Genomic DNA, 23,949 nt, shown 5'->3' on the forward strand with positions numbered 1-23,949 from the left:
AGTAGGTAGCGAGCAGACATTTTGAAAGTGTTTAAACACGCTTCTCTTGCGTTTCACAGCTACATTTTCCGCTTAAGCTGCACCAGGCTGGGGCAGTGGGCCATTGGCTATGTAACGGGGGATGGCAATATCTTACAGACCATACCGCACAACAAGCCCTTGTTTCAAGCCCTGATCGATGGAAGCAGGGAAGGATTGTGAGTATGAGACCTGGGGTGGAGTGTTTATTGTTCATAGACGTGGAAGATAGAGGCTCCTTTTGATGGTGGGAATGGACAGTGAGGCTGATGGTCTGACTGGTTTTTATTTTAAAACTAAGAAATGGGTGATCCTTAGATTTTGTTGTTCATTTCTTAGTCAATTTAAAGTAACCTAATGATTTGATTTTTTTTAGCATGGTCCTCACAACCTTCAGATCTCAATAGCTCCTTACAAATGTTAGAAAATACTCTGTGGTTGGAGAATGGACGCAGCGGAATGATTATTTGATCGGTCCCTATCTAGCTCTGCTCTTGTACTCCCAGTATAGGGTCTTTTAATCCTGCTGTTGGGATCATGGGCAGATTCTGATAGGCTCTGTTCTTGGACTGTCAGTGGAGTTGCAAAGAATCTCCCTTTGTGGGATTGCCACAAACAGCTCACAAAAGCATCCCACCCCAAAGAGCCATCCGTCTGCCCTTCTGTCTCAGAAAAATACAACTGGCTACTAAGGGGGCCTGGAACTTCATTTCCCTGGGGAGCACTGTGCTCCTGTCTTCTGAAACATGCCTGCCTTCCCTCCCACCCTCCTCTTTCGCTTCCTCTCTTTTGTCCTTTTTTTTTTTTTTTAATTAAAGCATAAGTGAGGTACAGTATTAAATGTTACAGGTGACCAGCATGATGATTCAGTGCTCCATTTGTTGTTGTTGTTGTTGCTCAGTCACTCGGTCACATCTGACTCTTTCCATGGACCACAGCATGCCAGGCTTCCCCATGCTTCACTCTCTCCCAATGTTTGTGCAAACTCAAGTCCATTGAGTCAGTGATGCCATTCAAACAGTTCATCCTCTGTCGTCCCCTTCTCCTCCTGCCCTCAATCTTTCCCAGCCTCAGAGTCTTTTCCAGTGAGTCAGCTCTTTGCATCAGGGGCCAAAGTATTGGAGCTTCAGCTCCAGCACCTGTCCTTCCAATGAGTTTTCAAGATTGATTTACTTTAGGATTTATTGGTTTGATCTCCTTGCTGTCCAAGGGACTCTTAAGAGTCTTTTCTAGCATTGCGGTTCGAAAGTGCCCATTTTTTGGTGCTCATTTGGTACCCAGTTATAGTTACTGTAAAGTATTGACTATATTCCTGTGATAGAAGCCTGAGAGGGGGAAGTCTACCAGAAAGAGAAAATAGTTCCCAGTAGCAAAATTTTCCTTTGCCAAAGAAAAAACAAAAAGTGATGGGCTCCATGTGAATGGATAGACGTTGTGAATTTTAAGAAATAGTTATGTAAGAATGAATGGCAAACTGGTACTGAAAGTCTATAGTTCTGCTTTTTTAATTATCAATTTGCTATTCTGTTATTTCTATCTTACCTCTAGTGCATCAAGGACTCATATGTGTGACTTTCTATCCACTATAACAGGATTTTTGTTTTGAAGAAAATGTACTTCAGAGTTTTAATTTCTAAAAAGAGATCCCCAGTGGGCAAATCTGTGAATGGACTAATTTTGATATATCTTATTTATATTGTGGGCTTTTCTGGTGGCTCAGAGGTAAAGGGTCTGTCTGCCAATACAGGAGACCTGGGTTTGATCCCTGGGTCCAGAAAATGCCCTGGAGAAGGAAATGGCAGCCCACTGCAGTATTCTTGCTTGGTAAATCCCATGGTCAGAGGAGCCTGGCTGGCTACAATCCATGCGGTTGCAAAGAGTCAGACGTGAAACAACAGCAACAACAAAAGATCAGTAACAACACAGGATATCATCTGGTTCAACTGTTTTCAACCGTCAGGGTCATTTGTCCTTTCCTTATAGTTAATCTGATATTGTGCGACATAAGTGATAAAGAAGTTTACTTTGATAACTAGCCAAGATTCCTTATTCCTCCAGTGCCATTGAAAGGGACTCAGCAACAGCGATATTGAAGACCATAATCATTGAATTGCTCCTGTACAGAATTTTTAAACCTTTTCTCTAGCAAAATTATTGTCATTTTGTAATCTTTCATTTCTGAATTCTCCCTAGAATTCAACATTCTTGAAGTGTGGTGAACAAGTCTAAAAAGAAAGCTACCAACTTTTGCTTATCACTTCTATAACGTTTGTAGTATTTTATCCTATCCCTATAATGACACTGTAAAATTTGTATCATAGTCATATGTAGTCAACTCCTTTTCCTAAGTCTTAAAAAAACAACCACCACCACCACTCACTGATTTTCTTCTTACCATATGAGAATTGTCTGTTCTCTAGGTCTATTTTTTCCTGGTTTTCTTTTAGAATTTTAAACACTAACATATTTATAGACTATTTATGGATAAATATTTTTTGTTACTTCACATAATTATAGTATAGTTTTGCTCTTTATTCACCACTGTACCATTATGTTCTTAAGTTATCATTCAAAAATCTAAAACAAAAAGTTACTCAATAAAATCACCTATAACTTAATGAATGTGAAATCCAGCGGTGATATTACTCATTTCCTAATCTAATATAGGTGCTTACCAACATGATCAGCTTCATTTTTTTAAATGGATTTCTGAATAACGAAGCACTGATTTAGCACAGCAAGATGGCATGATAACTTTTAGTTCTTATTTTAATTCTCTCTAGTAATGGAACCTTATGCTTATAAACCATTCTGTTGGTAGCTTCTTTTGAAATAAATGAAACACGGAGTTGTAACCTTTGTTTATGTGCACATGTGTATATGTGCCAGGGTAAATGGAAGGTGAAACAGAAAGAAAGGGGATGGGAAACTAGAGAAAGAAAACACCAGAAAAATGTTTGGATAACTTTTATGAGAAAATTGTGGGCTTTAATTCTCTTTTTGTTTCCTAGTGGTACTAAGCATAGCGTAAAATGTAACATTAATTGTGCTTCATGTGAAAGACGGAATAGTTGCAAATAGGTGTATACTCTGAGTATTTTGGAATAAAACGTGAGTAACCAGTGGAAGTGTCAGTCACTCGGTCATGGCCGACTCTTGTGACGCCCATGAGCTGTAGCTCGCCAGGCTCCATAGCATTCTCCAGGCAAGAATACTGGAGCGGGTTGCCATTTCCTTCTCCAAAACATATAGTAAATGTGTTTAATTTAAAATGATTGCTTAATGGCTGAGTCCATATTCATTATATATTTCTTTTATTAAAAAACTTTCCTAGATTTTAAATTTCCTAAAAATAACTTGTAGTATTATGGAACCAGTGATAGAATAAATTCTTGATGTAAGATACCTAAAAAGGAGACATCTAAATGTACATTTGAATATAGAAGAATCTGATTACATAACCTTAAAGGCAATTAAGACTTGTATGTAGTTATGTAAATAAAATTTCTCTTTATAATCCAGCTATCTTTATCCTGATGGGAGGAGTTATAATCCTGATTTAACTGGACTGTGTGAACCTACACCCCATGATCATATAAAAGTTACACAGGTAAGGACAATTTCTGGAGACATACTTAAAATTAATAAGTATTTGTGATGCCTTTGAAATAACATTCTTAATAATTGGTAAAGTCATGTACAGATATTTAATGCAAAATATATTTAAGGAATTCTAAGAGTGAAAAAAAATTACAGAACTTTCTTTATTTTTTCGATAAAAAACTCTTGTTAATATTTCTGCTTCCAATATAATACTGACATTTTTGTGGGGAAATAGATAAATCTGTAGGTAGACAGATCGATAGGAAAGTAGAGATATTTAGCTTTAGAAAACTTCAGGGAAGATTTGAATAATTGTATGCATTAGTTTTTAGAGTCAAATGAGTAATTGAGACCCATTGGAGACAATAATTGTATTCTTGTAAATCCACTGTTGGCACTCTCATAGGTTATGACTTGGGCGGGGGTAACTTGGTAAAGTCTTGAGGGTGGTATTCAGTAGATACCAAAGCCTAAACATGTTTGACTCTAGATTCCATATACACATCACTTGAATATACACACAGAGATCTATACCCCAGGATGTTCACTTTAGCATTGTTCTTAAAAATGAAATGTTACAGTATACCAAATACCTGTATCAGTCAGAGGTTAATTACTGTAGCACACTCACACTTCATTATCCTGTGAAGTCCTTAACAAGAGGAAGGTAGCTCTTAACCAGAGGAAGGATACTCACATGGGAACCTCTGCATCTTGTTATGTAAAAAAGTTATGTAAAGCTTAATTATGTAGCATTTGACTTTGTAAAATGACATTATGTAACTTCAATTTTATTAAGAAAAATTACCATTTGTGAACATGTGAATGCACTTTAAAAAAATAAAAATGAAAAATGCTAACTTGGCAGCAGTCTTTGAGAGAGAACTTCCAATATTTTATTTTAAATGTAGCTGAGTTTTAAAAAATTTTATAATTTGGATATTTTGTGCTTTGTATAATAATAAAACTCTAATAAAACCAAATGATAAGTTTTAGGGAAAACAGTAGATAATTTTTCATTTCTACTTCTTTAGATTTCAATGGTCTTGATATTTAAAACATACTTGTTGACATGTGTATTCTTGGGCAGTTTTAAAAATTTAATATATGAAAGCCATTTTAAAAGTTATATACTGATTCTGTGTTTTCTAATATATGTAGAAATACACAGGAGACAATTCCTTATAAAGCCATTGTTTAAAAATTGTTTTAAAATTCATATTCAGGAGTAGTATCATTCTCTTAAACTACTCATAAATATTTGGATAGCTTGCCTCTTAGGTTGCATTGCCTTCTGCAAATGTGATTTTATGTTAATTTTTTTAATAATTGTAGATTGGTCCATTGAATTGCATAACCAGTATACAGGCTACATTTTATAGGGTCGCAAAGTGTCGGACACGACTGTGTGGTTGAGGACACGCACACAGATACTTACCTATTATTTTAATGATTTCAGTGGTGTATATGATACTTTGGACTTCTTTTCCATCTTGATCTACTCTTTCCCTAATTTATTTTATAATTGTATAGTCACACATATACCATGATAGACAGAATTTATATATGAATGAGTGAGTATGTGGGTGTGTGTATCTATGTGTTTATACATATGTATTTTTTCTCACTGAGATTGTAAGAGCTTTCACTAAGCTAGGGATTAAATATTGTCATTTATGCATCCTGTCCAAGGCCACGTATGTAGTACCTATTTATTAGACTAACACATTGCCTTATTTAAACAAATTTTTGTTTCAAAAACTCCTTTTCTTTGTATCCCTATTAAGTAACACTCTCTGTTCATACTTCCTTTATACTTACCAATATATCTGAATCTTCTTTGTGACAGAGTTTTTTTCATTATTTGAACACTGAGAATTTAACTATGCCAAAAGCATCTAAACTAGTGATAAAGAGAATAGATTTTTAATGAAACAATTTTTGATAACTGAAATGATTAGGTGTTTGATCGTGTCAGACTGGGAAAAGAGTATGCAAATAGGGGTTTAATATAGAATTTGAGGAAAATACTTTATACTGCTGAGCCTCAGGATTTTTTAAAAGTCAGTGTATCTTTATACTTTGGAGATTATATGACATAATAAATGTGGACAACAGTACATAGCATGCGGAAAGCCCTTGGCAAATTCTCCGTCCTGAAATTTCCGAAATAGATGTCTAAGAAATAAAATTGTCAGCTGTATTGCAATTTTGACATTCAAATTAGATGAGTATGTGGTATTTACAGAGAAAAGTATTGTTTTTTATTACATTTAAAACCATACGTTTGTCTCTTAAATCACCCTGTTGATTGCAGGTACCTTCCTAAAGGAACAGTACAAAATGTTAAATAATCCAGAGTATTAAAAAAGCTTATGCAGTTGCTGATAAAATCTTTTTAATTTTATAGACCAAATTGTGACTACCAATTTAAAATATGTCTTAAATGGCAGTTTGATCTGACCCGGTCAAGTGTGAGGAATTTGCTGCAAGTCATGGTATTTAAGGAAATTCAGTGTCATCAGTTCATAAATAAACACATCAAGGCTGCCCTTTTTGCGCCCAATTCCAGGAGCAGTATGAGCTGTACTGTGAGATGGGCTCCACCTTCCAGCTCTGTAAGATCTGCGCCGAGAACGACAAGGACGTCAAGATCGAGCCTTGTGGCCACCTCATGTGCACCTCCTGCCTCACCGCCTGGCAGGTACGGTCCGATCTGAGCGGCCGCGGCCACGTCTTCCGTGTGTTCCCTGTGGACATGTCCTTTTTCACTTTTCTTTGTCTTTGAGGACTCAGACAGTCATACGTGTTTGGTTGAACGGCTGTCTTTTAAGAACCCTCATGTGGAGTCTTTCGCGTGCGTGGCGTGGCGTTTCGTTGGGTCTTCACGCTTGCTTTGTGCTGCGCTGTGCTGAGTCGTCAGGCGTGTCCGCCTCTCTGTGACCCCCGGGCTCCTCTGTCCATGGGACTCTCCAGCCAAGAACACTGGAGTGGGATGCCGTGCCCTCCTCCAGGGGATCTTCCCAACCCACGGCTCGTACCCGGGTCTCCCACATTGCCGGTGGACTCTTCACCACCTGAGCCGCCAGGGAAGCCCGAGAATTCTGGAGTGGGTAGCCTATCCCTTCTCCAAGGGATGTTCCCAACCCAGGAATCTAACTGGGGCCTCCTGCATTGCAAGTGGATTCTTTTGCCAGCTGAGCTCCCAGGGAAGCCCTTTTCTTTCACTATTATGTAACATGTAAAATGAATATAACTTAATCTTACAGTATTAATCGTAAGTAGTTCTGCTTCTATAACACTGTTGATTTCGGAATATCATTTACCAATGTTGCGAACTAACCATATTTATTTATTGTAGCTCAGATTCTACTTACAGTAGATCAGATTCTCAAGCAAAGTAAACCCTGGTAGATAAATCTCACGTTGATGTTTCAACACTTCTCTTGAGAAGGCATGGCTCCTATCTCACGTGTGTCTCCAATTGCTCTGTAAGGCTAAAACAGGAGCATCAGACAGAAAGTTTCCCAAATGTCTTTAGTTCCCATAGTCACTAAATTTTCCAGTTTACAGCAACAGAATGGAAGGCAAGCTGCCTTCCATTCTGTAGACATTCAATAAATATAAATTGATTTGATGTTTTAGAATACAACCTAGAAAATAATTGGTTTCCCCAAGGGCTTCTTTAAAATATTTCTTTATCTGTAATAAAGGTTAGAGATTTTTAAATAGATCTTTGGACAGATTTCTAGTTTTGAGTATTTGGAGGGTTCACAGAATATTTTGCTCAAACACTTCTTTAACTACTATATTTTAACACAGTCAATATTGAAGTCAGTATTGTTGATCAGATTTAGAAAACAAATCAAACTTTCAAGCCTGTAAAAAAATTTGCAATTGAGCATTATCATGAGCATCCACATTCCTGAACCTTCTCTCCAGCCCAGAACCTGTGTATTTCCCCAGGAAGGATGGCCTCAGGGGATCCGGACAGGGCAGTGCAAACTCATAGGAGTATTGATGTTTGTTGAGCTCATTACTTGATGATAGAATATTAATGATTTTCACATTCTTATGAAGAGGGCCTCTTCCTACCTTTGGGAAACTTTTAAAAATGGATGAAGAAAAAGAGGAAGAACTAGGAAATGAATTACAATTGATTTACATTTACAGAGCCATTTCTGAGCTCCCAGACATCTTTCCTTCGTTGGTAAAGATTGTTCAACTCCCTACATGGCTCTCTTTCAATATGCATTTGATTTGTACTTTACCTGAGGTTTTCCTTGCTCTCATTTCCCTTTATCCCTTCATGATGCTTGTGAATTTTGTGTAGTGCAGGGAGAAGTCGGAGGAAAAGCAATGCCCCGTATGACATCAGCAGATTCTCAACATACAGTTACTTGACTGCTATTTATGTTAACAAATAATAGTTCTGCAGACATCGCAGTGCCTTTTTAAAAAAAAAAACAAATGTTTCAATAAGTTTAGTTACACTGGTAGAAGATAGAACTGTCCATTTGCAAATGGATTTCAAATGTATCAGTAGAAAATAGTATAGAGATATTATTGACTCAGTGCCTGGCTGACAGGGAGGGAACCGCTTTAAGAGTATTTGCTTTACCTGAAAGAAACCCTCTAAGTATTTCAGGGCGAGTATTAAGCTGACAGAGGCCGGATATGTCTGTCAAGTCCGTTAGACTGAGTTACGTTCTCAGGGCAGCAGTAGGGTTCTTACAGGTGTGAAGGAAGTCCAAGTTTGCTGTTCTCCCTAAAGAAAACCAGAATTTTAGGCTGGTACAGGCTCCCTGTACTCTGCCCCCACAGATGGCCCGCGTCCTTCAGCCCCTACTCTGGGATCCTGGGCTTGGAGCATAGAAATACGGACCTACTGCAGGACCTAGCGTCTTCATCTTGAAACTTACGTAGCGTTTGGAAGTTCAGAGGAAGTTCCCACTATGTTGGCGGAAACCTTTGGTTAGTAAAGATGATCACTTATAGGATCATACAAAATAGCTGTTTGCCGTGTGGCTCAGAGTAAGTGACAGAGTAGAGCTGAATGTAAAGCAGAGAGGTTTTACTTATTTTAGTTTCTGTATTCTTCTTAGAAGAAATTAAGCTTTTAAAACTCCAGGGCCAGTGATATGTGTTTACTCTAGTGAGTCTGTGCACTGCTTGCAATAGGTTGGTTATGTGCCAGGACACAGGGGTATTTCCCAGTTGTCATGGCTGTGTTATTAATCCTTCGCCCTTTACATCACCACAGCTTTTCTATATTTTATTCTGTAATCTCCAAATGATACAGCTCCTCTTGCTTGTAGCTAATCGGTTACTTGATTCTCTTAATGATTTTTCATATTGATCTAATGGCCTTATATTAAGATAGGTTCAGTCAATTTGTAATTGTTAATATTTGAAATTTTTTCTTTTTTCTTTTTAAACTCTTTAGTACTTCTTAGTTTTACTTTTAGAAATTGAAGAAGTACATAAATTGTCAAGTGCTAAAAATTGTCTCTGAGTAAAATTTTAGGAGCAGCTATGTGAAAAGTAGTAATAAAGTAGTGGTTGAGTAAGTTAAGTAGTAAAAAACAAAATTGACAAATTCGAAAGTGCTTAGAAAGTTGAAATAATCAAAGTAAATCAGTCATGCCACTAGTGAATATTATTATTATCCTAATGTATTCATAGAATTTTGTATATAGGTTAATGAAAAATATGCAAAGGCAGTATTTCAGCATCTTTAAAATTCTTCCCACATAGGATGGTTAATGATTAATAAGTACTTTTCTGATACATTTTTGTGTATGTCTCTGTTACCTGCATGTTGTTCTTGTTTAGTCTCATAATAAAAAGTGAAAGTCTCTCAGTGATGTCCAGCTCTTTGCGACCCCATGGACTATATGGTCCATGGAATTCTCCAGGCCAGACTACTGGAGTGGATAGCCTTTCCCTTCTCCAGGGGATCTTCTCAACCCAGGGATCGAACCGCATTGCAGGCGGAGTCTTTACTAGCTCAACCACAAGGGAAGCCCACGTTGTGTCCAACTCTTTGCAACCCCATGAATTATAGCCTGCCGGACTCCTCGTCCGTGGGATTTCCTAGGGAAGAATACTGGAGTGGGTTGCCATGTCCTCCTCCAGGGGATCTTCCCAACCTAGGATTGAACCAGTGTCTGTTACGTCTCTTGCTTTGGCAGGCAGATTCTTAACCACTAGCACCACCTAGGATGCCCAGAACTAAGATGACAACAAGGGAAAAGACACTGACGATCAATTGTCAAAAAGCCTTTGTAGTGTCTCAGTTCTGTCCATTTCTGTTCCGAAATGTATCTGTAGTCTTTTCAAAGACTCTTTAACATGCGCAAGATCTGTGAATGAATTCTAAGAATTTCAAGCTTCAGCTTCATTTGTTCCACTCACTAGCTGCTGAGTAATTCCCTTCAACTTTTCACATTTTGTTTTTTTGCGCTTTTTTATATTGCTGGCAATATATTGGTACTAAACCTATAGCCAGGAAGACCAGGTTTCTATTTATTGCTTTTTTAACACCAGTAGACATGCACGGGGATCTCTGGTTCAAGTTTTCTCTCCCCCGAAGAGAACTGTTGTTGGGTCAGCATTTGAGAATTTCAAAGTGATGTTCAATAGTCTGTATCTCAATGGGAATTTAGTCTTTTAAGAAGCTTCAACTTGTGAATGTTTCCACTTTTGGATAACCTGAATGTTTCTACATGTACATATAGATTTCACTCAGTGCCTCTTCCTGCCAACCAAAAAATCTGTTTTGACAGCTTTCATAGTTTTGTATGGACTGCAGTATTTGAAAATCTTTTAAATACATTATTGCAAAATACCCCTGTTATTTAATAGAAACAAAGGTCTTATACAGTGAGTCTAGTTAAAACAGGTAACAAACATCACTGTACTAAATCCTCACATGAGTTAGCTGCTCACTGAATTTAACCTAATTGTCAAAATGAGGACAAATGAGCACAAGTGTGGGACTTTCCTATAGTTCTATGCTGTGCTCTCAAACATTGTATATAAGCTTGTAGATGTAATTGGAAATGTTATGTGTACATAACATTATGTACATGTTATGTGTACATGTTATGAGTACATGTAGTAATATGTGTCTTTTTTTTTTTTTTTTTTTAACTTTTTCCTTATTCAAAATGGTAAAGGGCTAGAATGTGTTTTGTGACTTTAAAGGCAGGATTTTTGTTTCTCTATGCTTGTTTGTTTTTTCTATGAGAGAAAAAATTGAGTTTTCAGACTTAATTGTACACAAGAATAATTTGATATCCCTTAACTTGCTAGGTACAAGCTGACATGGAATGACATCTGTCATTCTCTAGTATCTCAAATCCATCGTTATTTATTTAGGAAATAATCTTTGAGCATCTTCTCTGTCCCAGGTTCTAAACTAAAGACCCAGTCCATACCCACAAGAAGTTAAATCTAAAAATTTTATGGAGGGGCACAGTACTAATAATCACTTGAAATGAATATCCTGTTATCTTTCAAATTTAATTATGGATGGGAAATATTTTTGTTACTTTCTGCTACTTTGGTTGAGTGTACTGACATGAAAAGGATTTTAAAAGCTGCATGTCTGCCAAGAAGCTCTGATAAATCAGTCAGAGTCCAATAGGAAATATTAAACCCAGACCATAAAACATGCTGTGTTCAACCATTGTGCGTCTTTAGCAAGTCATTCTTCACTAACTTTTCCCTCCACTTGATGCCCTACTTTGGTTTAATTGAAATTCATTGGAGACTTAAAGTTTATGTAATTAATGGAAATCTAAGATAGGCACAGTAGAAGTGTCAGTCAGTTGTTTCAAGCTGCAAGTGGTTCCTCTAATTGCTGTCATAATGGCCCATTAGTCATGCCTCCAAAGAGGTGTCAGATACTTTTTTCTCCTTCTGAAACATCTGTGTTATTTAATAAATTGAATAAGCAAACCTGAGTTTGCCCAGAATACTAAGTAAGCTTGAGTAATCACCTCTCTAGAGGCATTCTTTGAAGCAGTATCACTGTGGGTGAGGCATTTCTATTCTATCCTTGGCAATGAAACTTGGGAGAGTTTTCTTTCACTTCCACACCGTTCCACGAACATTAACAAAACATTTTCTCCTTTACCCTGAACTCCTCCATGTCTTCTTTTTTGTCATAGCACATTATGCAGAAGTGATGTCACAGGGTTACTACGTAAGGTGTCAATTAAGGAACTGTTTTTATTCGATTACACCTTTCAGGAATGTAGAAAATATCTTCTGAGCTCATGAACGGGACAGACTGTAAACCATGTTCTTCAGATTTTCCTTCCAAGATAAAAAATGGATATATGCATATACCAGCTGGATATGCGGCCTTGTTTTTAATTACTGCCAAGGACTTTAATTCAGTTAAAAGTAAAATTAATTTTTTCTTCTAGTTATTCCTCCTGCATATTTTTTCAAAATAATTTGGAGGAAAGATATTGGAATATTCAAAATGCTTCATACAAAGTCAGTAGATGAAAGTTGATAAGCTCTGATTTTATTTAACATGACGTGTGATTAAAGAGGTTTACATACGTCCCATATTTAGAGAGCATTATTGGGGAAGAAATAGGTAAGTGAGAGGTGAGAAGTCAGCTCAGAGGACCACATTCAAGGCACTAAGAAATAATCTTTTAATATATCTTCCTTCAAAAGCAACCAGGCTTCAAATTTCTAGCTTCAGTGAAACTTTTTAGACTTAGTACTATAAGTCCTTCGGACATGATAAAATGCTGAAACTCCCCTTTCACTTTGAGAGTCATGTAATGGCTGCGGTATGTTTCCTCAGCTATCTTTCCTCTTTTCTTTTGTTCCTGAGACTATTTTTGTAATAATTATAGCAACCAGGATTTTCATTGCACTTTGGAAATCTTTGAATTAATTTTTCTTACTTTACCTTTCAGATATCCCTTAAAATGTGCATTCTTTCGTCATACCCAACAGATAAGATGAAATGGCTTACCCAGTGTCACCCAGCTGGAATCTGTGGGTATAGGATTCTAGTCCAAGCCTCCTGATCAGAATGTCTGTGCTCCTTTCCTGATTCACTGTGTCCATGGGCCTCCCAAATTAAAACAAGAAGAGTCTAGATTCATCAATGTCACTTCCCCTTGCCCTGTCATAAAAGAACATCAAAACTAAAGATCTCTCTCTCTCTCTGTTACTTATTTTAATATCATCATTAACTCTCCTCATTCATTCTTTTTGTTTGTTTTTTATTTTTTCTTTGAAGGATAATTGCTTTACAGAATTTTGCTGTTTTCTGTCAGACCTCAACATGAATCAGCCATAGGTACACATATATCCCCTCCCTTCTGAACCTCCCTCCCATCTCCCTCCCTCTCCCTCCCATCCCACCCCTCTAGGTTGATACAGAGCCCCTGTGTGAGTTTCCTGAGCCACACAGCAAATTCCTGTAGGCTGTCTGTTTTACATATGGTAATGTAAGCTTCCATGTTACTCTTTCCACACATCTCTTCCTCTCCTCCCCTCTCCCTATGTCCATAAGTCTGTTCTCTATGTTGTTTTCTCCATTGCTGCCCTGTGAATAAATTCTTCAGTACCATTTTTCTCTATTCCATATATGTGCTTTAGAATGTGATATTTATCTTTCTCTTTCTGACTCACTTCACTCTGTATAATAGGTTCTAGGTTCATTCACCTCATCAGAATTGACTCAAGTATGTTCCTTTTTATGGCTGAGTAATATCCCATTGTGTGTATGTACCACGACTTCTGTGTCTATTCATATGTTGATGGACATCTAGGTTATTTCCATGTTCTAGCTATTGTAAATAGTGCTGCAATGAACAATGGGATACATGTGTCTTTTTCAACCCTGGTTTCCTCAGGGTTTATACCTAGGAATGGGATTACTTGATTATATGGTGGTTTTATTCCTAGATTTTTAAGGAATCTCCATACCATATTCCACAGTGGCTGTATCAATTTACATTGCCCCCAACAGTGGAAGAGGGTTCCCTTTTCTCCACACCCTTTCCAGCATTTATTGTTTGTAGACTTTTTGATGATGGCCATTCTGACTGTGTGAGGCGATATCTCATTGTGGTTTTGACTTGCATTTCTCTAATAATGAGTGATGTTAAGCATCTTTTCATGTGTCTGTTAGTTATCTGTATGTCTTCTGTGAAGAAATGTCTGTTTAGGTCTTTTTCTACCTTTTTGATTGGGTTGTTGTTTTTCTAGTATTGAGTTGTATGAGCTGCTTATATATTTTGGAAATTTATCCTTTGTCATTTGTTTCATTTACTATTATTTTCACCCATTCTGAGTGTTGTCTTTTCACCTTGCTTACAGTTTCCTCTGCTTTGCAAAAGGTTTTATGTTTAATCAGAATTCTCCACCATGACCCATCCATCTTGGGTGGCCCTACATGTCATGGCTCACAGTTTCATTGAGTTAGACAAAGTTGTGGTCCATGTGACCAGATTGGTTAGTTTTCTGTGATTGTGGTTTTTATTCTGTTTAAGCTCTGATGGAAAAGGATAAGAGTATTTTTAATTTCTGTAATTGTGTTCTTTGTCTCTGCATGTTTTGGAGTCAGTGCTCCCTCTCCAAAGACTCAAGGCTCGATCTCTTCAAATCTTTATGCTTATTTGATAAGTTTCGAACATATACGATGAAAATTTTCAAGAATATATGTAGTGGATTCTCTGTTTAATCTCCAAGTGTATTAGGGCTGGCCAAGGAGACTCCTTAGTGGACACCAGAAATGCCATGAGAAGCGAGGACAGCCGCGAAGCCTCTGGGTTCCTGATGACCTTGTATAGCTCAGAGAATCCTACGCAGTGCTCTGTGCAGACCGGTGGTTGTCTCTTGTAGCCATCCTCGAAAACAGCCGGATGCTAGATGGAAGCTCTGCAAGGTCTCTGGCGCGGAGGTGCAGGCGGGAGTCCAGGGCATGGGGACCAGCGGCAAGTCGCGCCGGGCCCCCGGGGCGTCTCCTGCAGGCCCGGGGACAGTTGGTCCAGTAGTTTCAGACTCCCTGGGCTTTGGCTGCAGGGAGAGCCAGTTTGCTTCCTCGTTCATTCTTTGTAAAAATAATTTTAGTTCTTTATCTGTGGCTGTGCTAGATCTTTGTTCCTCCATGGGCTTTGACTCGGTGGTGGCGAGTGCAGCCTGCTCCCACAGGCTTCTGACCGCCGTGGCTGCTCTTGCAGCTGAGGATGGGGGCCGGGGTGTGCGAACCTCGGCTGTGGCGGCGCGTGGGCTCTAGAGCGCAAGCTCAGCAGTTGCGGTGGCTGGGCCCACTTGCTCCACAGTGTGTGGGATCTTCCCAGACCAGGGTTTGAACCCATGTCTCCTGCATTGGTAGGCAGACTCTTTACCACTGCGCTACCAGGGAAGCCCTCATTCTTTATAACAAGAATTTGCTGAGTTTTTGTAAGATGTATTGTGCTCTGAAAATGCTTAGCCTGGGCCCAAGGTACTGTCAGTATATGTATGTGTATTTATCTAGTTAGTTACTTGTTTATAGTTGTTTCATGTTTTAAAAAAAAGATTTATGGTAACTTCTAATCTGTGTGAAGTATAAGCACGGTAATATACATTAGATGTTAGTGAGATGGGAAACAGACACACACATAAAACCAGTAAAAATATAAAAGGCCCACTCCAAAAGGGGACTCATGAAGTACTGTGTATTTTCTAGGACCCTCACTTTATACTGTATTTGCAGGAAGGCATGAAGTGATTGACCCTAAAGTATGCCTCCAAATAATCATCCAGAGAGCAAAATAAATTGTACTATATGTTATATTTATCTTTAAAAAATTAAAAGAACATATGTAAGAGATAATATAGATCTGAACAATATTTAAACAAAGAATGTGGAAGGTGACTGAGATATAAATTTACAGTATTTATTGTTACCAGGTGAATCTTAGTATTTTATCATGAGCGTCTTACATAGTTAGTTTCAGATGATGTTAGGCTGTTAACTTTCTGTCTCTTTTGGTTTGGGAGGATTTATTTGAGGAAGTGAAATCTACTGAGTATATCAGAATGGATGGAGTCCAAGTACTTCCTCTTAACTTTCTCAGAATATGAATTTTTTGGAGCTGATAGGAAGAGTTATTTATTCGTTCTTCTTCATTAACATATGTTCTACCATCTTACATTAAGTGTATGTTGACAGAAGTGTTATTTTAATTATCAAGGTGCAATTCTGATCCTTTTTATGTCTGTTGAAGACACTCTTTGTGTTTAATCAACCATCTGATAGGAACAAGGGTGAAGTACTAAAATAGTACCAAATTTGAGAATATGGTCAAACCTAATTTTCATATGACAGTAGTCAGTTTGTAGAGAAAGTAGTGGATGAAATCATTTTGGAAGAGGCAAGTTGTGTGATCTATGTTTGCAAAGGAAAATTGAAGTACATTGCAGCTGAATTTTGATCCTAGTAAATAATGTAAACTCTCAATGAAGATAGAGCTTAACAGAAAATATATTTTGTGACATATACCCATAAAGCAGCCACTCTTACATAACCAATTTGCATAGCATTATACTTGAAGGTAGGAGAGATGACCAAAAACCTAAGTTCAGTTTTAGATGAACTGTTCCCAGTCTTTTTCTTGTACCATCAAAATACTGTAATTGCATATCACTTTCTCCTCTTTCCAAACACAATCTTTCCAGTTATCCTTTATCAGGAAATAGATCCCATAAACTGGAAGCCATCTTTAACCAGACAACATGCAAACTGACCTTGGAGGTTCTAAGGAAACCTTTGTAGGGGAATGCAGTTGCTTATTCATTCTAGCCACTGTGCTCAAAAGTAATATGATTTTCATTATTTAGATTGGATAGATTAATTGTAGTTATGGTAACTGTATGTTAGGTCTTAAAAGACTTTCTGTTTTTTAGGTGCTTATACTAAAACATTTACAAATGATTTACGTGACGTATAAACCATGTCACCAGGACTTCCTTGGTGGCTCAGATGATAAAGCATCTGCCTGCAATGTGGGAGACCCAGGTTGGATCCCCGGATTGGGAATATCGCTTGGAGAAGGAAATGGCAACCCATTCCAGTACCCTTGCCTGGAAAATCCCATGAACAGAGGAGCCTGATAGGCTACAGTAGATGGGGTCACAAAGAGTCGGACACGACTGACCGACTTCACTTCACTTCATGTGATGTATAGGATTTACTTCAAAATTATCCAGGGGTGGAGGGAGCAAGTGAACATATAGCTGAAACAGGATTCAGCGTTAATTGATAATTGTTGAAGTTGGGAGATAGGTACATACAGATTTATTACACTTTTCTCTATGCTTCTGTTTATGTTTGGAAATTTCTAATACTTTTTAAAAAACGTCTAAATGAATGAAGTGTCTACCCAGGCCTCAGAGTATTGCTTTCCACCCTTTGTGCATTAAGGACACAGGGAACATCACCTCTTTTATACTTTAATTGTTTCCTTAGTGGCATTAGCTTACTTACACTAAAGAAAAAACCTGTATACACATTTCTGTCACAACCTACTCCCCCCATCACCCACTCTCAGCCTCTCAACCACCAGTCTGTTCTCTGTGTCTGAACTTACTTTTCTTTTGAATTAATTGATTTTTAGATTTCACGTACAACAGAGATCATATTGTATTTGTCTTTCTATGGTTTATTTCTTACATAATGCGCATCAGGTCCACCCATCTTGTGGCAAATGGCAAGATTTCATTCTATTGTATGGTCAAATTATATTCCATTGTATGTACATACCACAGTTTTTATCCATTGAAGGACACTTAGGTTGTTCCATATCTTTGCTTCTATAAGTAATGCTGCAATGAACACAGGATGCGCATCTATCTTTCCTAATTAGTGTTTTCATTTTCTTTAGGTAAACAGCCTGAAGTGGGGTTTGGATGGATTGTATGGTAGTTCTATTTTTAACTTTTTGAGGACCCTCCATACTGTTTTCCATAGTGCCTGCGTTAATTTGCATTCCTGTCAGCAGTACACAAGGGTTTTCTTTGACCACATCCTCTCTGACACTTGTTATTTCTAGTCTTTTTGATAATAGCCACCTTAGAGATGTGAGGGTGTGGTTTTTGATTTGTCACTGTGGTTTTGATTTGCATTTCCATGATGATTAGTAACACTGAATTTCATGTACCTGTTTGCCATGTATATGTCTTTGAAAAAATGTCTATTCAGATCTGTCCATTTTTTCATCAGATTGTTAGTAGTTTGTTTTTGTCTTTTGTTTCCTGTTGAGTTGTATGAGTTCTTTTTATATTTTGTATGTCACTTGCAAATATTTCCTTCCATTCAGCAGGTTATCTTTTCACTTGTTGATGGTTTCCTTTGCCATGCCCACCCAGCCTTTTGAGTTTGATGTAATCCCACTTGTTGGTTTTTGCTTTTGCTGCTTTCAATTTTGGTGTCAGGTTAAAAAATTCATGCCAAGTTCTATGTCAAGGAGCTTACCACTTATATTTTCTTCTATCTGGAAGTCTTATGGTTTCAGTTCTTACTTTCAATTCTTTAATCCATTTTAAGTTAATTTTTATATATGGTATAAGGTAACAGTCCAATCTTTATTAGTTTATTCATGCCACGTGACTCTGTTATTTTCCTAACACCGTTTATTGACTGCCCTTTTCCCACTGTATATTCTTGGCTTCTTTGTTGTAAATTAATTGACCATATATCCATGGGTTCATTTCTAGGCTCTGTTCTGTTCTAGGGATCTATGTGACTCTCTAAGCCAGTTCCATACTGCTTTAATTACTGTATTTATATTGCTCTACTTAGGGCCCAGAGTACCACTTTCCATCATTCATGCATTAAAGATTCAGAGAACATTAGTTCTTTTGCATCTTGCTCTTTTATGTTAGAACTATCTATTTGAAATTTTCTTTTGTAGATCTGTAGGAAAATTCCATGCAGGCACACAATATGGACCCCTTTTGCCTTTTATAATGAGGTGGTTATACCTGAATGCTAACTTATATTGAATATGTACTTATAGTTCTTACTCTCAAAAGATAGGAGAAAGGTCGAGTTCCTTAAATATTTGCTCCTGTGTTAGAAAATATCAATGTAAGATGGGAGAATTAAGTAACAGTTTTCTTATCTGTAAAATGATGGAGCAGATAATTGAATTGCCTTGAAGCCCACGAGACCTGAGCACAAGGGGCCATAACCATCAGAGAATTTTGTAATAACCTGTCCATAGCTTTTCAACTCTTTTACCATTCCAAGTTTCTTTCCCAAATTACGTAAGCAATAGATGAATAAAGAATTGTTTTAGTTTTTTTTTTTAATTAACCAATCCAACGAACATTTGTTTTTCTTGTTTTGACAATTTGTTTTGGAAAGGAGATGTTCGGTTTTGTTTATCAGAGTAAGGCTTGGGAGAGAAGAAACCCACCACAGAATAAATCTACCACAGAATCTGACACAGAGTGTATCCTAACTCGTCCTGTGAGAGGAGAGCGAGAGTGTTACCCACCATTGATTTAGAGCTTCACTGGAGGGCAGGTCGACCACCGAGTTCCCGTCCTACCAAGCAGACGGGGCAGTCTGAGTACCGAATGGTTTCGTTAAAGATGTTAGCCCTTTTTATTCATAGTCTCATCTCTAAAATGGTGCTCATTCATGCCATTTCTGCCTTTACTATGATCTTGCATTTTTGCTCTTTAAAGTCAGGGGTATAATACAGAAACAAAAAGATAGTGGTGAATGTCATATACCATCGGTCTCTAAAAGCCGGCCTTATCTGCAGGGCGAGAAAACAGTCATCATATTTTCCTACCAATTGTGAATTCTTAACGTAGTTTGTTTTTTAAAAATGGAATTGGGAGATTTTTTGAAAACTTCAGTAATTAACTAATAAATGAATTTCTGGCCCCAAAGTATTTGCACAGATTTTTTTTTTTTTTTTTTTTTTTGCAGTATCTAGTTTGGAAGCAAGATGAGGGGCAAAATGTGTTAACTCACGTATTACTACATTCCATATGGGCTGTGTCAGGGTGACCAGCTGCTAAGACAATGATGACTTCTAAATATAAACTTAATTTTTCCCACTAATTACTTATAAATCAGGCCTTCAAAAGACCTCAGCAATCATAATGGAAATATTTAGCCATAGTGATGTGCACAGGAGCTTTTCTCAGAATTGATTTTGAAATGTATTGTTCCAAATGTTCGTTCCACTTCTTTTATGAAGGAAATTTCTATCAAAATGTCCTTTTTATCAAATATTTAATTAGGACTGCTGCCTTTTGGTAATGAAGGATATGAGTCAATTTTCAGTTTTCTGCAGGACTCTAAAGTTTTGATACATTAAAATTATAAATGAACATTCAGTAAAGCTAGGCTCTTTTTCTTTGGCAAATCAAAGGTTTTGTTAAAGAAATTTTTCTTTGAAAATTTGAAATAATGAGCATTTATTTTGTTGGCTCTGTGTTCTACTCCACCACCTTCGAGACTGACCTTCCCCCAACCCCACTGCCTATCTCGAAACCCTCTTTTTTCTCAACTTCTTTTTTTGTAGTTGTATGGTTTTTATATAGTTGGCCCCTGTCTGTTTTGTTTTATTTTTGAACAGAGACCGATCAGTATGATTTTTGTGTTTGTTCAGGAGTCAGACGGCCAGGGCTGCCCATTCTGTCGCTGCGAAATAAAAGGAACGGAGCCCATCATTGTGGACCCCTTTGATCCGAGGGATGAAGGATCCAGGTGCTGTAGCATCATCGACCCCTTTGGAATGCCGATGCTGGACTTGGACGATGATGATGACCGGGAAGAGTCCTTGATGATGAATCGGTTGGCAAATGTTCGGAAGGTAAACTAGGAAATATAGGCTTTTTTCACGTGTCGTGTGGACATGAAAAAGAAATGATGCTGTCACGAGTAGGGTGTGACTGAGTTTGCTTGGGTTTGAGAAAGAAAGCTGCTGGAATCAATCAAAAGAAAGGTGAAGATAAAAGTAATGTTGAAAGGCTGATGGGATCATTGGGAGAGAATGAACTAAACTACTTCCAGCGCTCTCGCTGGTTTTAAACTTCAAAATGAGAGATGGTGAGAGCCTTCGTATAGAATTAAACATCGTCTGAGACTGGCGGTAGCATATCCATGGAGAAAATTGAAGAAAGGAAATTGTTAAAATTAGAAGTGATGATATTACCTTTGTGAATTTACCATAGTGTGGGGTTTGCTTATCCATACTGCTCTCAGGAAATTAACTTTGTCAGTTCACTGGGAATGGACCGCTACTACCCAGTTTATGTAACCAAGCCCACAGGGACTAGTCAGTGAACCAGAAGGCCAGGAGAGTAATTAACAAACGAGAAATTAATGATCCAGAGAACTGGACTCTGAGCTGTCAGGCTATTCTCTGTATAAAAAGACACGTGAAATTCAGCCTACACTCAGAAGTGAGTGAGTGATACCTGCTCTTAAAATGAGAGAAATGGCAGTGAGTGGTCTGAAAGGGCTGGCACGCACAGTGTGAAGGCATGGCTTATCGGTCACGGTCCTCATCCCTGCTGAGTTCAGACTCGCCTGAACAGCCTCGGAGATCCCCTGCTCTGATTTGTCAGGACACGGCAGGTCACATGCCACCTGTCTGCCGTCTGTGTAGTAGAGTGGTGATGACGTGTAACGGCACCGGGCGTGTCTGCCACGTGCATCCGGGTCTCCGAGTGAGGGGGACACTTAACACGGGAGACGGAGGCGGCGGCTGGGGGGTTGCTGCTGCTTTAGGGCCGTGGCAAGGTTTTTTCCCTGGCCCTCCCGCATTTTGTGTTCCGCTGTTCCATGCTTACCACGCGTACCAAGTACTTGTCCTTAGGATTTATTTTTACTCTATTTTTAGTTGGAGGATAATTGCTTTATGATGTTGTGTTGGTCACTGCTGGACAACGGTGTGAATCAAATTTAAGTAAACGTATCTCCACCCCCCTCTTGCGCCTCCTTCCCACCCACCCCCATCTCACCGCTCTAGGTCATCATCGGGCACTCGCTGAGCGCCCTCTTACGTAGCAGCTTCCCACTAGCTCTCTGTTTTACACACGGTCATGCAGATATTTCAGTCCTTCTCTCAAATTTCTGCATATGGAGATATATTACCACCACCAGAATGGCTACTCTCAAGGTTTGCTTTGGTCTGAGATGATTTGTATTCTTCACCTCCCTGGTTTTTCATAAAAATGTCATAATTTAAGAGAAACTACTCTTGATTCTGTCTTTTAATGCTGACAACTGTATTTAGTTTTGACGTTTGTGATCCCTTTGCCCCAAGAGATGGAAGAAAGGAAGTAATTATTCCTCAGTTCCTCAGTAACCCTCCCTAAAGGATGAACAGGAAACAAAAAGCTCTAAGTGAAACAGGGAATTGAGACTTAAACTTTAAGATGAACTCTTAATCGTATTTTCTACCAGTATTAATATGTGTATGAACAGAACTTCTCACATCTATTATTCTCTCAACTTGAAGAGGAAGATGCTCTTCTCATTTTCCAGATAAGGAAAAGAGGCTCAGAGTAGGCGTCTGATGTGCTGCGTTAGGAAGCCGTAGAGCCAGAATTCAGTTACGTCTGCTGGATAAAAATGCAGTGACAACCAACACTTCCTATGTAGCTCTCTCACATGCAATGTGGTGAAATGGTTTCTACCAAGTCAGATTGTGGACTGTATCCTAAAATATTTGCCATATGATGTTATTTTAATGAAGCAAATAAAGTAGTAACCTTTATGATTTCAGTGAGCTTACAGTGTTCTAGGGTCTTAAATCTTTGATCTCATTCGATCATGACACCAACCCAGTAGAGAAGCTGCTGGTAATGTGCTGTTTACAAAGGAGGCCGTTGAGGAAGGAGGTGCGGTGACTTGCCTAAGATCCAAGTACTACTTTAAGCAGAACTGGCGCTTTATTCCGGGTCTTCCTGATAGCTTAAAGCTTCAGTTGTGCGCCATCATGCAAGACACCTCTTGTGTCCTCTTTGGAACGTGTCACACAAATTATACTTGATAGTGCATACGTACCTGTCTTCTGCAGGTCTTTTCAGTTTCATAATATAATGTGCATCACGAGTAACCAGAAATTAAAAATAATTTGAATTGTGATCTGTTGGCATTAATCTATAAAGTGACTTATGCCCTAATTGGTCACTAAAAACCTAACATTCATTTAGACCCTCCTAATTAGAGGTAGAAGTAATTATTATGTTTGTTTCCAATATACACTTTGTATGTGGCTATTTAAATGTTCCTAATTAAGATTTAATAAATTTAAAATGTTGTGCTTCAGTCACACTCAACACATTTGGAATGCTTAAGAGCCTCTTGTATCTATCAGCTACACTGTCGAACTGTACAGATGTAGAGCATTTCTATATATATTGAAATATTTATTATAGATAGATATAATAGAAATACTTAACCAGTAGATAATTTTTTTGGACAGCATTATTAGATAATCCCTCCAGGTTCTAACTAGAAGAAGTTAGGTCTTATTGCAAAAGACCTTTCCTTTTAATTTACGAACCTACTGGTCTTAACTTTGTCTAAATATTTGACTGTGATCTAGCACTAAAATCATTAATCTGTGGCCTGTATTTGTTTTCCTGTGAGCTAATGATGGTTTTACATTTTAAATGGTTATATATTTAAATGATTTTTTAGGTACCTACGTAATTTCCTTGATTTTGCTTCTTGGTTTGCAAAGCCTAAATTATTTACTATCTGGCCCTTTAAGAAAAACATTTCCATTCCCAGATCTAGGACACTTTAAAGCATTTAAAGAATGTTTATTGAATGCATGGATAATAGGGGATGACAGAAAAGTATTTCAGACAAGTACAACAGCTGAAGTAGTTCCAGTGAACTAGATGGTAATGTTTTCTAGCTAGGAAAAAGGCATTTTCAATTTTCTTTACTAAATGGGCTTTCTCCTTTCAGTGATTCATGTCAGAGGACGGGGGAAAGGGCCATAAGAGTAATTCTTTCAAGAACTTTGTACACCTTACTGGTTGGGAGAAAATGGTGTTTACCCTGCATGAGTTTGGAAAGGTGGCAGTTTCCGCCTGTTTTCCCCTGGAGTGAGTCGAGGCTGGGGCTTTGGTTCAGTCGTGGCCCTGACTATTGAAGGGAATCACTGGTGACATAACGTGAGCGCGGGACAGTCGGAGGTGACTCTGGTGGTTCTCCCTGGCCTTGCACGCACCCTCAAACCATGCACGTCGTGTTCTCTCTGGCACGCTGGTGGACTTTCTGTTGAGGGAGCTGAGAAATGTTGACAATGATCT

At 38.2% G+C, this 23,949-nt stretch overlaps 1 protein-coding gene across 7 annotated transcripts in view; it reads left to right on the forward strand.

The window, feature by feature from the left end:
• Nucleotides 1-23,949, forward strand: part of CBLB (Cbl proto-oncogene B) — a 219,235-nt gene that overhangs the window by 124,763 nt on the left and 70,523 nt on the right. For all 7 annotated transcript variants that reach the window (XM_065913852.1, XM_065913857.1, XM_065913858.1 and 4 more), the window contains exons 7-10: nucleotides 60-197; nucleotides 3,541-3,628; nucleotides 6,194-6,325; nucleotides 20,283-20,486. In XM_065913852.1, the coding sequence (XP_065769924.1) occupies nucleotides 60-197; nucleotides 3,541-3,628; nucleotides 6,194-6,325; nucleotides 20,283-20,486 (562 nt within the window). The remainder of the gene's footprint in view (nucleotides 1-59; nucleotides 198-3,540; nucleotides 3,629-6,193; nucleotides 6,326-20,282; nucleotides 20,487-23,949) is intronic.

The sequence above is a fragment of the Muntiacus reevesi genome, chromosome 21 (genome assembly GCF_963930625.1).
Source record: "Muntiacus reevesi chromosome 21, mMunRee1.1, whole genome shotgun sequence".
NCBI classification, from domain to species: domain Eukaryota; kingdom Metazoa; phylum Chordata; class Mammalia; order Artiodactyla; family Cervidae; genus Muntiacus; species Muntiacus reevesi.